This window comes from Streptopelia decaocto (assembly GCF_964273445.1).
Source record: "Streptopelia decaocto genome assembly, chromosome: 15".
In the NCBI taxonomy this organism is placed as follows: domain Eukaryota; kingdom Metazoa; phylum Chordata; class Aves; order Columbiformes; family Columbidae; genus Streptopelia; species Streptopelia decaocto.
The window spans coordinates 8,461,477-8,475,618 of record NC_138670.1 but is presented as its reverse complement, the minus strand read 5'-3'; the positions used below and the strand labels follow the sequence as shown (position 1 = coordinate 8,475,618).

General features: G+C 38.9%; 1 protein-coding gene across 2 annotated transcripts in view; it reads left to right on the top strand.

The window, feature by feature from the left end:
• The window catches only part of PI4KA (phosphatidylinositol 4-kinase alpha), a 55,567-nt gene that overhangs the window by 27,788 nt on the left and 13,637 nt on the right, over positions 1 to 14,142 (top strand). For both annotated transcript variants that reach the window (XM_082065854.1, XM_082065853.1), the window contains exons 20-40: positions 428 to 536; positions 1,062 to 1,198; positions 2,122 to 2,255; positions 3,280 to 3,362; positions 3,639 to 3,709; positions 3,827 to 3,951; positions 4,525 to 4,606; positions 5,104 to 5,187; positions 5,514 to 5,603; positions 6,798 to 6,917; positions 7,640 to 7,732; positions 8,080 to 8,236; positions 8,449 to 8,576; positions 9,825 to 9,983; positions 10,342 to 10,493; positions 10,993 to 11,100; positions 11,809 to 11,936; positions 12,017 to 12,136; positions 12,785 to 12,864; positions 13,002 to 13,195; positions 13,915 to 14,005. In XM_082065854.1, coding sequence (XP_081921980.1) covers positions 428 to 536; positions 1,062 to 1,198; positions 2,122 to 2,255; positions 3,280 to 3,362; positions 3,639 to 3,709; positions 3,827 to 3,951; positions 4,525 to 4,606; positions 5,104 to 5,187; positions 5,514 to 5,603; positions 6,798 to 6,917; positions 7,640 to 7,732; positions 8,080 to 8,236; positions 8,449 to 8,576; positions 9,825 to 9,983; positions 10,342 to 10,493; positions 10,993 to 11,100; positions 11,809 to 11,936; positions 12,017 to 12,136; positions 12,785 to 12,864; positions 13,002 to 13,195; positions 13,915 to 14,005 — 2,445 coding nt within the window. The remainder of the gene's footprint in view (positions 1 to 427; positions 537 to 1,061; positions 1,199 to 2,121; positions 2,256 to 3,279; positions 3,363 to 3,638; positions 3,710 to 3,826; positions 3,952 to 4,524; positions 4,607 to 5,103; positions 5,188 to 5,513; positions 5,604 to 6,797; positions 6,918 to 7,639; positions 7,733 to 8,079; positions 8,237 to 8,448; positions 8,577 to 9,824; positions 9,984 to 10,341; positions 10,494 to 10,992; positions 11,101 to 11,808; positions 11,937 to 12,016; positions 12,137 to 12,784; positions 12,865 to 13,001; positions 13,196 to 13,914; positions 14,006 to 14,142) is intronic.

Here is a 14,142-nt window from a genome sequence, read left to right as displayed (position 1 = left end):
AGCAACCAGAATTATGTTTGACTATTATTTATTTGGTTTTGAGTTCCTTTGCACTGAAGCAAAGCTTCACGGCATTGTCTTCCAGACACTTGAAAGGGCTGTGTGGTCTCTTCCTCTCTGCAGTTGACAGTGCACTAATATTAGGTATTTCTCTTCAGAGGTTACTGTATCAGCATGGTATTATTCCTGTGTAAAACAAAGGAAATGATTACTTCAGGCGTCTCAAATGTTAGCCTGTAAGATATTCTAGCAACATCTAATTTTCTTCAGTGTAACAACAGCAATGTAATATTAGTTTTTGTAGATGACAAAGAATATTACTTTTGTAAATCATAATTAAGAAGTTATATGAGTTGATCCTATAGCATGGAATTAAGTTATTTTAACTCCCGCCATTTTCTTATGTTCATTTTTATATCTTCAATAGCTCACTAGACGCTTGCCACCCATCAAGGAGGCCAAGCCCAGGCTGCAAAAGCTCTTCCGCGACTTCTGGTTGTACTCAGTGCTGATGGGATTTGCGGTGGAAGGATCAGGTAGTGTAAATGCTGAGAGAGCAACATTGCTCCTCACATTTAAGCTCTTGGTGAGTGTAACTGTATGCAAACCATTCACAGTAGGCTGAAGAAAAATTACAGGTATGAAGACGCTACAAAGCGAACAGCTTCCATTACAGTTCTCTGGTAGGATTTCTTTACATCTTTGCTGTTTTGCTATGAGATGCAGCACAGGTCAACTTGAACTTAGGCTTTTTCCTAAGTTAATAGCCTTAGTTAAGTATAAGTTTTGATAGCCAGGTTCTTGAAATGGAAGATCAGACACATGGGGAATGGTGATAATCAGGTAGGAACTTCTTATCCAGTGAGAAACTTCACTTGGAATTACCTAAATGTGTTTATTATGTTTGGATCATGGATTACTTGTTTCAAGCACTTGTGCTTAAGTGCACAAAACATTGGCCCTAGGAAGTAGTGCAAAGCTTGATAATGCTGGTTAACTTAGTGCATCTTAATACTGTTTTTCTCCCTCACCCTACCTTCTTCTTTATACTTGTGCTCCAGGTCTGTGGCCAGAAGAATGGTATGAAGGTGTGTGTGAAATTGCCACCAAGTCTCCATTACTCACATTTCCCAGCAAAGAACCACTTAGATCTGTTCTTCAGTACAACTCTGCCATGAAGAATGACACCGTGACTCCTGTGAGAATTAATTTCTTCTGTTATCTCCTCCCATAATGTCTGTCAGTGCTAAATGATATGGTAACCTTGATATATTGAAATAGCACAATACCCCTTAACCTGCCTCCTATTAGTGAAGAACAGCTTTTGCACACTACTCTTACGACAGCCGTGCGCATCAATGGCTTGGGTGTAGTTAATCTGTTGAGTGTTTGTACAGTGTTTAAGCTGGTAGCGACTCAGTTTTGATTAGGTGTAGAAACCAAGTCTACGTGGAGACGGAAGCCCATTAATAATTTTTCATCCATTTTGTATCAGACTGACAAAACTTGCACCAATTAAAAAAAAATTGACAGACTTTGGAAGGAAACAACACATTCAGTCTTTCAAAGAAATATTGAGGTTTTTTTCCTTTTTATCCTCTGGCTTGGTACTGGTTTACTTCTCTCTGCCATTTGTTTGCAGGACAGATTTTACCTGAGGACTATTTGTGGTAGTGGTGTAAAGCAAATTGAAGAGTTTTAGGTTATGAAATGTCTTTGGCTCCCAAATAATACAGAAATCTGCATTGTGTGTGGATGTTTAGTTCTGTGACGTCAAAGAAATGCACAACAGACCCATGGAGTTTCATAAACTGGACAATGTTGATATTAATCCAACTTACATGCATTTAGTGTAGAAATTCTATTTCTTCATTGGTATGACTGCATGGAAACAAGCAGTTATTTCAGCAGGGAGCTTGACTCCAGTATTTAATTCTGTATTTGAAGGATTGTGACTTGCTGAGTCAGAGCAGGTTGGTCTTAGTCTGCAGACAGGAGCATCCTGGCATACTGCTTGCAAAGCTAAAAAAGTAAACAGTAATAGCTGACAGCAAATGTTTTCAGAACACAGACTAATATATAGTACTCCCACTTCAGATAACTTCATGTATTTATCTCTAGGCTGAATTAAATGAATTGCGGAGCACCATAATAAATCTCTTGGATCCTCCTCCAGAAGTATCAGCGTTGATCAATAAGTTGGACTTTGCCATGTCTACCTATCTCCTTTCTGTTTATCGCCTAGAGTATATGAGGTATATATATACTTTTTTCACTGATGAATTGAAAAACAAAGTTATTAAAATCTGTGTATGTTCAGGTCAGAATTGCCAGACACTCAGATAAGTGAGAATCAGTATTTTGAGTCACATTAGCTCTATTGACAATTTCAAGACTGGGAATTCATCTGTAGAAAAATGCCTTTTGGATAAATAAAAAGGATGGAGTGATATAGTAGGGCCCAAAAAATGGAGTCTCCTGTGTATAGAACTGATAGAAGATTGGAAAAAAGGATTCTTCATAGGAATGTCTTTCAAGTGTAACGTATCCTCTGCACAGTCTTGGGCTTGAGTCTCTGAAGGACAGTGCAGACACTTGCCTGTTCTGCGAGATTAGTGTACTGTAGGAGCTGAGAAATCTTTTTTGTAGTCTACTTTTTTCCCCCTCAGTATTATGTATTAGACTGTACTAATCAAACATGCTGAATTCACAGACTGTTTGTTTTGTCTTAAAAAATGTATTTATTACTGCTGGTCAAAGAAGCGTTTGGCTGGAAGCTGAGGTGGAGGTCTAGCAGTGAGGAAAGTAGGAAAAAGCTTCTCCATCCCAGTTTTACTTTGACAATAACTGACAACAGGGATGACCACTTCCAGAAACATCTTGGTGGTATTTTAGAAACAATTTTTAAACAAGTATTTCCATCATATGGAAATTCAACAAATGCAAAGCCTATACAAATGCCAAAGATTGTACCATGTTTATATGTTTGTGGTGATTATATAAGTGCATCATTGTCAGGTTTCTCTCTCCTGAGATGTGAAAGTTACCCCCTCAGTGACGAACAGGTGTTTTATGATCTGAGCCCTCTTAGTTGAATGTGAAAACAAACAGCCATATCACGCTTACTAGAGACTTTAAATTATCATGAAATAAGTCTATATGTGTGTGGTGTGTACAGTGGCATTAAAGTACATAGATTTGTGTTTAAGATGGTTAAAAAGAGGATGAAAACCAAAAAAACTTAAAGCAACCCAGCCCACAAAACTATTCTTTTCCTAGGGTATTGCGTTCAACTGACCAAGATCGTTTCCAAGTCATGTTTTGCTATTTTGAGGATAAAGCAATTCAAAAAGACAAATCTGGTAAGATTACCTGTCTAGATTATCTTGCAACTTGAGTTACTAGGAAGTTACCTCCAGGCATGCAAAACTAAAACAAATAAAGCAACTATGTAACAATATTAATCATGTTCACTAGATTGCTGTTGCTTTATTCTTGCCAAGAAGGCTGGTTTTGTTTTGAGACAGCTTGGTTCAGTGTTGGCTGAATAAACATAAACACTTTTTAACTGTTAAACAAGGTTTATAAAGCAAACGTAATCTTGATAATCAAACCTGTCACTTCTCTCAATTCCTCAGGCATGATGCAGTGTGTGATAGCTGTTGCTGATAAGGTGTTTGAAGCTTTCCTGACAATGATGGCTGATAAAGTAGGTTATGTGGAAACTAAAATTTTAAATTTGTATAAATGCTCTCATTTCAGTTTATGAAAGTGTGCTTGTCTTTTTCCTTAAGAGCTTCATCCTTCTCTTTGGCATGCTTTTTAGCCTAAAACTAAGGAAAACGAAGAAGAGCTGGAGAGACACGCTCAGTTCCTGCTGGTGAATTTCAACCACATTCACAAGAGGATCAGGAGAGTTGCAGACAAATACTTATCTGGTCTGGTAGACAAGTGAGTATAGATTTCAGTTTCCCTTTCTCTTATGCAATCGATGACAACGGTGGATTTCTTGGCTGGTACTACTGCCAGAACATCTCCTTGAAAAATAACATTCAATAGTATTTTTAACCTGTGCTCTGAAACCCCTGCTTAAAATCACACAGAATCACAGAATGTTGGGGGTTGGAAGGGACCTCGGAAGCTCATCCAGTCCAATCCCCCCGCCAGAGCAGGAACACCCAGATGAGGTTACACAGGAGGGTGTCCAGGCATGTTTTGAATGTCTCCAGAGTAGGAGACTCCACAACCTCCCTGGGCAGCCCATGGATGGAGCAAAGCAAAGTGCCCATGAAATAAATGCAATTTCAATTTCTATGAAGTAGCTCTACTTGGCTGGCTCTTCGAGAGCTCTTGGCTCTGTCCTGAGCTGGGCTGCTGCGAGGCATGGCGAGCTTTGGAACTTCGTCCAGCGTGAGCTTACCTGATGGTGCATATAGCTCTTTGAGCAGCTCCGTTTTTTGGTAAAATAATTTCCGTCCTCAGCTCTCCATGGTTATTGTGTTTCTGAATCCTGTCTTGCTCTAGATTTCCTCACTTGCTGTGGAGCGGAACTGTGCTGAAGACTATGCTAGATATTCTGCAGACGCTGTCACTGTCCCTTAGTGCAGTAAGTTCCATTTTTCAGTATTGCTGTTAGGGAAATAAAATGTATATTTCCATTTTTTCTTTAATAGAACAGATTTTTTTTGCTTTGTTTTGCATTTATTTGATACTTATTTGAGTTCTTAATTTGGTTTTGCTATGATCACTAAGATTGATTAAAACCTTAATTTTAAGTTCTATGAAGTAAGGAGCGTATTTGCACTGCTGTTACATAGGTAGTAAAACTACTGCTAGAGAGTTGTTGTCAGATGTGGTTCAGAAAGTCAAATTTAGCATCAAGAATAAACCACAGGATTACCCATTACTGTTGAACTGTCTCATTTGAAATAAAAGTTTGGTGGTGTTTTTTTGGTTGTGTTTCTTAGAGCTGTTCAGATGGATTTTGGAAGTATTAGCAAAAAGGTTTGGTAACTCAAATGTCTTGTTTGAGGGGAGTGCCACCTGTAGTGTTCAAATTAAGTGATGATGAATTTTATCTTATTGAGAATTGTTTTTGTTTAGGACATTCACAAGGACCAACCATACTATGACATTCCTGATGCTCCGTATAGAATAACTGTCCCTGACACACATGAAGCCAGAGAGGTAGGTGATACTCCTTGATCTATCAAACAACAAAATAATGCCTGATTTTATTTTAATTTAATGCCAAGGAGATAAGTGAGCTACTCTGAGTTGTCCTTGTCTTAAAAATACTTCCCTAGGTAAGGTTTTTCTAATACAATATGCCACTTGGTATTTATGTTTTTCCAAATCTTATTATTTTACTTGACTTGAAGTGTGACAGTTTTACTGTATAATGTTGCCACAACCTGCCTTACTCCATGCGTTACTTATTACACCATTAAAACCGGTGCCGCCTCTTAAATGTCCTGTATTTTCCTGATTGTATTGATGCGTTCTAATTCTAGAGTATAGTCAAGGATTTTGCTGCACGCTGTGGAATGATTCTGCAAGAAGCAATGAAATGGGCTCCCTCCGTTACAAAATCTCATCTACAGGTAATGAGCCTGTTTGTGTGAAAGAACTTGATCTGAGAATTAAATTGTGGGGTGGTTTTGTTTTTGTTTTTTTTTCTCAGGCTATCCAAGTATAATTTTGATTTTTTTCTGTTGCTCTGAAATGTCCTTTAAAGCATTGACAGAAAAATTAGAGTTTTTGATTTGATGTGACTTTTGATGTAGTCCTAACCTAGGTGTCTGTAAAATAACAGATTTGTAAGCTGTTGATCATCCTGGATTTACTTAAGAAGTCAGAGTTTGGTGTAATAGAATCATCTGCCAAACAAAGTTTGTTTAATGCTGGCGCATTAGCTGAATATATCAGCAGGACTGAAACAGATAGTTAGGATGTAAAACTTGTGTCTTGTTTTCCTCTTTGGAAGATGTTTTTTTTCTGTCTTTGTGGTTTTTAAATACAGAGACACACTGCTAATACATGAGAAAGCTGTGAACTAGAGACTTTAATTTGAGCGTGGGTGTAGAAAACGCTCGCATATGGCAGATTTTGGTAGAAAGCAGTCACAAGACCAAAAGCAAAGATTACAGAAGACTATTTATCACGTACTAATAACATAAATAAAATATCTTTAATGTAAATGAAAAGTCTCATTATAGTAAAATGCAGGTCTCTGTTAATTTTTGGTGAGTAGTTGAAGAAACTCTGTAGTCCAGGTTAGATGAGGATTCTGTCTCAGGGTGCCTAACTTGATGCTGGTAACAAAATTTCTGGGGAGGCTCAGGATCTTGGACACTGCAACTCTACCTGAAGTTCATATTTCCTTCCTTGAAAAGAACTCAATGGGTTCTATTCTATCGCTATGTAAAAGCATAACTAATTATATTCCCTTCTTCCATGGAGTCCAAAGCATTTCCTTTTGTAAGATTCTTTTAATGAAAATTGATTGTTTTTAAGGAAGGCCTCAGCCTTCAAGTATCTATCTTGATCACTTTATCTTTTAGAAAATGGAATGAGTCTTACTCTTTATATATTTAGGAGGATGTTCAGAATTTCTTATTGCCAGGCTATGAATGTCTAAAAGGAACTAGAGACAGTGTATTTATTGTCAGGTATGTGAGTTTCCTGGTAGTTTGCAATGATGCAACATTTGCTTATGAGCTGCCTGTGTTGAAAAACACAGTAGTTTTCCAACAAACACATTGTTTTGTTTGGGTTTTTCGTTTATTTGTTTGCAGGAGTACCTAAACAAACATCAGAACTGGGTGTCAGGTTTGTCCCAGCACACAGGACTGGCCATGGCTACAGAAAGCGTTTTGCACTTCGCAGGCTACAACAGGCAGAACACCACTCTGGGCGTGAGTATTGGGCACAATTCTTGTTTGTTTTTGCACCTGTATAGCTGTCATATTAATTTTATAACATTCAGTGTAGCCACATAATACAGATTTTCTAAATCACCTTTGTTATCGCACATGAACATTTCTCAGATACTCTATTTCTTTCTGTCACTAACCAAAGTATCTTCCAATTACGTTGTTCTGTAAAATACAGAAAGGTAAGATGGTAACCAGCAAGGAAATAGAACTGTATCTAGTGCTGTTTAAGAGTTTTCTATGGTTGATTTTTAATTATTTGAAAGTAATATATTTGTGTAAGGCTGAAATGAGCTGCTTTCTGGAGTAGTAACGTAGGTGAGTTTTGGGTGACACCTCTTTGCTCCGAGTTTGACGTAGCTTCACTCAAAACATGCTTTTGCATTGAACATTTCATGCAGTTATACACAGTTTTTCACGGTTCATTTTTTCTCATTTGTGATTGAAATTTCTAATCTCTTGGAGATGCACCCAGTATAACCTATTGTATCATCAGCCAGCTTGGTTTTTAGCAGCAGCTTTGAAACATGTTCCTTATTTAATTTTTATTGGTCCTGGTACCGTTGTACCTAATACTTCTGATACTGTTCTGATTATAAGCATAAGGAAAACTAAACTTAAAACATATGTGAAGGTATAAATAGAAAAAAAGACAAATGGTTGTATATGAACAGTAAAAACACCTGTATGTGGTCTGGTCACAGGCGACCCAGCTAACTGAAAGACCTACTTGTGTGAAGAAGGACTACTCCAACTTCATGGCTTCTCTTAACTTGCGCAACCGCTACGCAGGAGAGGTAAGTACAGGGTTTATCGTGAGTGTGGAGTGTCCAGGAGCTCTGGCATGGCTTTCCAGGGGGTGATGTCCCTTCCCACCTGAGCTGTTGTATGGTTCTATGTTATTCTGAGTACAGACTCTGAAGTTAAATTCCTTCAAGATGCAGGGTATAATTTTCTTATGTTATTAAACAGATCATTTTACTGTTGGTCTTGCAGGAAGTTCTTAGATTGCAGATAAAGCTGAAGGTTTAGCAAAGTAGTAACAAAGATGTCTCTGTGGAGTTCCTTAATCAACACGTGACCAATACCAAACTAGATTCCTAAAAATACTGTTCTCTCTTGAAAAACCCGTTATGTTTTACAGGTTTCTGGAATGATTCAGTTCTCAAATGCTACAGGACGAACATCTGACCTAAATAAACTGATGGTCAAAGAGCTTAATGATGCTCTTGAATTAGGCCATGCTGAATTCTATACCCAGGCCATGTTTAAGTTGACTGCACTGCTAATAAGCAGCAAAGGTAATGAAAAACAAATGGAATTCTGCTTTCTGGCTGTGAATATCAAGAGTTATAAACTACAAATCTTAGCCTTATATTGGGGAAAAGCCTTCTTAAAGTAGAAGCTATTTATTAGGAATTGATTATTACATATTGTGCAAACCAGGTTCATGTTGATGTGAAAAGCATTTATTTATTCTGTATGAGAAATCTGAGTGAGTGTTTGTTTTCAGACTGTGATCCCCAGCTCCTTCATCATCTGTGTTGGGGAACCCTGCGAATGTTCAATGAACATGGCATGGAAACAGCAATTGCTTGCTGGGAGTGGCTGCTCGCTGCCAAGAATGGAATAGAAGTGCCGGTAGGAAGCTATTTAACAACTCTCTCTCTGCCCCTGCAAGGGAAGGAGAAGAAAATTTTGAGAGATTCACAGCTATTGTGAATCTGTGTCAAGTAAGGATGTTAAATGCCTTGTTAATCACTTTAGCCTGCCAGGAAGTCTTTGATCCTGTATTGTTGGATTCTGAGCACCCTCACAAAGTGAACTATGGGAAATAAATCTTTCTCAGCAGCAGGAATAATATAGCAAAGGAAATCTGCTAGGATCTCAGCTGTACAATTTGCTTTGCTCCTGAGATGCCTGAGCTGCTCATGAATCAGGTTCCGAACTACTGCAATTTATAGAATGGTGTTCTAAAACAAATAGAAATCAATGCCCCTGCTCATCAGTTATTTGGTATCTGGCATTGCATCCTTGCATAAAAAAATAGGCTTGCAAGAGTCCTGATATTATAACAGGCTAGAACAGCTGTAATTTGTGAAGTGAGGATGCATCTAATAGCAATAAAGGAACTGAGCATGGTGTAGTGGCAGCCTGCACACAGCTGAGGAAGCTGCCTCTGCTAGTTGCTCCAGTTAGTGAGCACCAAGTGTTTCACTTGCTGGAGATAATCATCAATCTAAATTTACTTGGGTCAGTTTACATGCACATTTCAGTGTTTAACTTCTTAAGTATCAGTTTCATTTTTTCCCTCTTTAGGCTTCTGGGAAATATCTTTGTATCTTTTTAAGGAGATCAGATAAGCAACCTTGGTTGTTGGGTCTCTTTTCTACCAGAGGATGCTGGTCCCCAGAGCAGGTTCAGAAAAAGTGAATTATGTGCCATCTCTGCTGTGCCTCATCACCAGCTGTGTGTGCTCCTGAGCCAGCCGGTGTCCCGCAGCACGTGAGAACCTGGCACACGCTTCTCTCTGCTGTCCTGGTGTTGGAGGCAGCAAACTTCAGTACATCTAGCGGGAGGGTGGATGGCACCAGCTGGTCTATCAGTCCAGTCTCCTCAACAAAATCCAGTGCTTGTCTGCTGTTGCCCTTAGTCTTTCTGTCAAGAGCTGCACTTCTGACGGAGTCCTTCTTCCCATCTTAATTTAGGATGTGAAGGAAACTTTTTATTTCAGGTGGGATATATAGACTGGTCTCTGCCTCTTCATTAATATTGCCTCAGATTTTAATTGATGGGTTAGATTCTTGTGTGCCCCATGGTGAAAGATTGTGCTTTCCCTATAACGAGACGCTGTTGAAACAGGAAACAGTGTGATCTTCCATTTTGCAGTTCATGCGGGAAATGGCAGGAGCCTGGCAGATGACGGTAGAGCAGAAAGTTGGCCTGTTTTCTGCTGAGCAGAAAGAAGCGGATCCATTAGCAGCCTCAGAAGAAAGCCAGCCGAGGCCTTGTCCGCCAGAGGTGACCCCACATTACATCTGGATAGAGGTGTGTATTTCTTCTGATTGACCCGCCTATGGCAGTGTTGCAGTGACACTGTGATTAAGCTACTCTGCGCTAATTGTTCTTATGATTTGGGAAGAGAGTGGAGTCACAATGGTGTAGTCCCGCTGCCTCAAAGCCAGGATACCCACTCTTTTATATGAGCACAGTGTAGTCATAGAATAATTCTGGTTGGAAGATACCCTCAAGATCATCGAGTCCAACCATAACCTAACTCTAGTGCTAAACCATGTCCCTAATAATTGAGTCCCTAATAATTTCTGTTTGAAACAGAAAAGGCCGGGGTGTTTTTTGAGTTGAAAAAGGTCAAAGGAAGCAAAGCATGTCTTTTGTTCTTTCTCAGTTTTTGGTGCAGAGATTTGAAATAGCTAAGTACTGCAGTTCTGACCAAATAGAGATCTTCTCCAGCCTGCTCCAGCGGTCTCTTTCATTGAACATTGGAGGAGCAAAAGGCAGTTTGAATCGGCATGTGGCAGCAATTGGACCCCGATTTAAGTGAGTAGTGTTGGTTTGTTTTTTTTTCTTTGGTGGAAGAAATAAGGTCATAGAGGACTGGGAGGGAAAAAAACTAAACTAAACTGTATAACTTGGCTTCAAGTGGTGAGAAGTCCTTTAAAAGGTGGGAATGATGTAGAGCCTGAGATCTGTTTTCAAAGCAGAAAGTCACTTTTGGTGCTTCAGAAAACTTAATGGGATAATTTCATCTAGTGAGTTGCCCACATCATGGATCCAGTCAATGTATCAGTTGAGGATAATTTTGCTCCATCAAGTGTTTTCACTTTTCATGACTTTAAAGCTTCAGCTTTCTATGGTTCAGTAGTCACAGCTTTAGGAACAGAGCGATGATAATGAAAACAGTTTGAGAAGAGCTCTTGAACAGACACTTCTCAAAGAAATGAACGTAATTACAGCTGAAACCGTAGTTTGTATGGTGTTGCATTGGTCACCATCTTGAGAATGCCAAAATGTTCATTCTCTAACTATTTTTTATTAGGTTACTGACTCTGGGGTTGTCTTTGCTGCATGCTGATGTGGTTCCAAATGCAACTATTCGAAACGTTTTGAGAGAAAAGATTTATTCAACTGCCTTTGATTATTTCAGGTACTTTTTAATTTACAACTACATAACTGAAAGTGTGTGTGTGATTTCCTTGAACCTTCCATGATAGTTCCGAGCAGCAGCTGTCTTTGTCTTCTAGCGATTTAACGTCTTCCTTTCCTTTTTTGCCCATTTTAAGAGAAACTTTTGTGCTTTTGTGTAGTTCCTAAACCATTTCAAAGAGGCTTAGATGTAAGTTCCAGTTTTTATGTGCGGCTTACAAAGTAATACCTTCAGGAATGTTTCTCTTCTTTGCTTTTTTATTTTGGAGTTTATTCAGTGCTCAAAACTGTACGTAGATTTATAAGATTTAAACAATTGCTATTACAAAATGTGTGGCTGAAATATAGTTTCACTGTTTTAAAAGTACACCCACAATGAATCTGGTGATTTCAACATTTGACATGGGCATGACAGAAAAGAATATAATTGATAGGAATGTCTGAATTTGAGGAGGCCAGTCAGTCATAATATTAGATTTCAAGTGAATCCAAGGTGGTGACAGGCTGCTGCTTAATTTTCAATTATGACCGGAAGTTTCTACTCTTCGGTCAGACAAAATAAAGCAATGAGGGTAAAATGGAGTGATGTGCAGTCTCATCCTTGTAGATTCTGGTTAGAATAAGAAATGTGACTACATTAGATTTGTTTGTATTTTTTTTTTTTTCTCTAATACATTCGACTTCACATTATTTGTGTGATTTCTCTAAGTTGTCCCTCAAAATTCCCCACGCAAGGGGAAAAGAGGCTTCGTGAGGATATCAGCATATTGATCAAGTTTTGGACAGCGATGTTCTCAGACAAGAAGTATCTGACTGCCAGCCAGCTTGTGCCACCTGGTGAGTTCCTTTATGAGCCATTTCACAAGCCTGTCGTTTCTTTGATTGGATTCTGCATCAGGTCTGTGCTCTGTTCTTAGATAATCAAGACACCAGGAGCAACCTGGATATCAATGTTGGATCTCGGCAACAAGCTACACAAGGATGGATAAATACTTACCCTTTGTCCAGTGGCATGTCAACCATATCTAAAAAATCAGGTATCTTTTTGATTGAAACCAGCTCATTGCAACCCACTTTACAGCATATTTTATATACAGTTGTTGCTTAAAGTCAATATTTACCTTTAATATTGGACTCTTCTTCTTCTGACAGGGTATTTAATTACTGGTGTCAAACTTTGGAGAGGGGGCAGAAAAAGTCTCACTGGTAGCAAACAGCAAAGTTTTGAAATGACTCATTTTGTTTGATAAAATGTTCAGTTCTGTAGTGCAGAAGAAGTAAGACTGGAGGTTAAGATGTGTTGAAATCTTGTAACAAAATTGCTTTGTGCAAACATGCTCCAGTGCTTTCTGGGGGCAGCAGAGTGGCATTACATTGTGGGCTGTGTTTCTGTACAGTTGTAAACTATGTGCTCTTTCTTTTTAATGGGCAGTTGTGTTTCCAAAGTGAATGCAGTACTGGCTAAATTGATAACCCTGTAACTTGTCGTACTCCATATACTCAGAGAACAACCGTATGATGAGTTGCTGCAGTACTGACTTTTGGAAGTCACTCTGATCTAAATTTACAAGTGTCCTATGGTTGCTCAGTTCTTATGTGTTAACGTTGCCAGGTGTGGACAGTTCGAAAGCACTGTTTAACATACTGAACAAAAGCAATTGAAAACTTTTTATCCTTTTCTCAAGGAATGTCTAAGAAGACTAACAGAGGTACGCAGCTACACAAGTACTACATGAAGCGAAGAACATTACTGCTCTCGTTACTGGTGGGTCATCAAAAAAAACAGGGAATCTGTACGAATTTCTGAAACGCTGTTGTTGCTGCAGGATACATAAACTGAAGTATGAAACTGAGGGTGTTTTTTCTTCTTCCAGAAAGCACTTTTTTTTCTGTTTCCCTCAGGCTACTGAGATTGAACGTTTAATCACATGGTACAATCCACTGTCTTCCCCTGAGCTTGAGTTGGATCAAACTGGAGAGAGCAGTGTAGCAAACTGGAGGTCTAAGTATATCAGTCTTAGTGAGAAGCAATGGAAGGATAATGTAAATCTGGCTTGGAGCATTTCTCCTCATCTTGCTGTACAGCTGCCTACCAGGTGAGATATTTCAGGAGAAAGAACTGATGTAATTCCTGCTGCCTTAGCAGTAGAGTTAGACTGTAAGTACTGATGGCACTTGTTCCTGTTACAGTCACTTATACAGCTGGTTGGGACCTTGGAAATGGGAAAAACTGGATTACTTAACATACTCATTTGGCTCAGACTCTGCTGGAGTCCAGCTGCCTTTCCTGCCACGCGTTCTTCACTAACACTTAGTGTTTTGTTTAGAAGAAATCATGTTTGGTTTTAAATAGCATTTAACCTATTAGCAGGCACAGCATTTTAACAGTGCTAAAAGTAACTTTGAGTGAAGTGTTCCAGCTATATATTGGCTTGCGCTTTAATAAGTATTATAGGAGAATTAGCATAGTTGGCTCCAGCACGGAGAGGAAATTCTTTCCCCCTTACAACAGTGACAGTTTTTGCCAAGTCGAGTTCTGCACGCTGGTTTCTGTAGAATCCCAGACAGTGTATTTCAGCCAAGAATCCAGTGGTGGGCTAAAATACTAGTGGTTTATACAAAGGCATTGGATGAGGACCAGTTGTTCCTGAATCCCCTTTTGACAGCATATTGGTCCCTCAGTGTGCATTATTTCATAGTTGGACTATTTGTTTATTAAGCATATACTTTTCTTCCTTTTTCTGTTCTCAATTTCACATAAATAGAAGAAGCTGTCAAAATTTTCTAATATTATCATATTCCTGGTTATACTTAGATTTAAGAACACTGAAGCTATTGGAACAGAAGTGACCCGTCTGGTTCGGTTGGACCCAGGAGCTGTTAGTGATGTTCCTGAAGCAATAAAGGTACTTTTGAATATTTGTACTGTTACAGGGCCCTAGTATGGCCATTTCATTCAGATGTATTGGAAAATACGGTCTTTACTTCTGTACGTCACCTGTAAAACAGATGACAGGAAGACTGAATCTTCTTTGACTCTTAC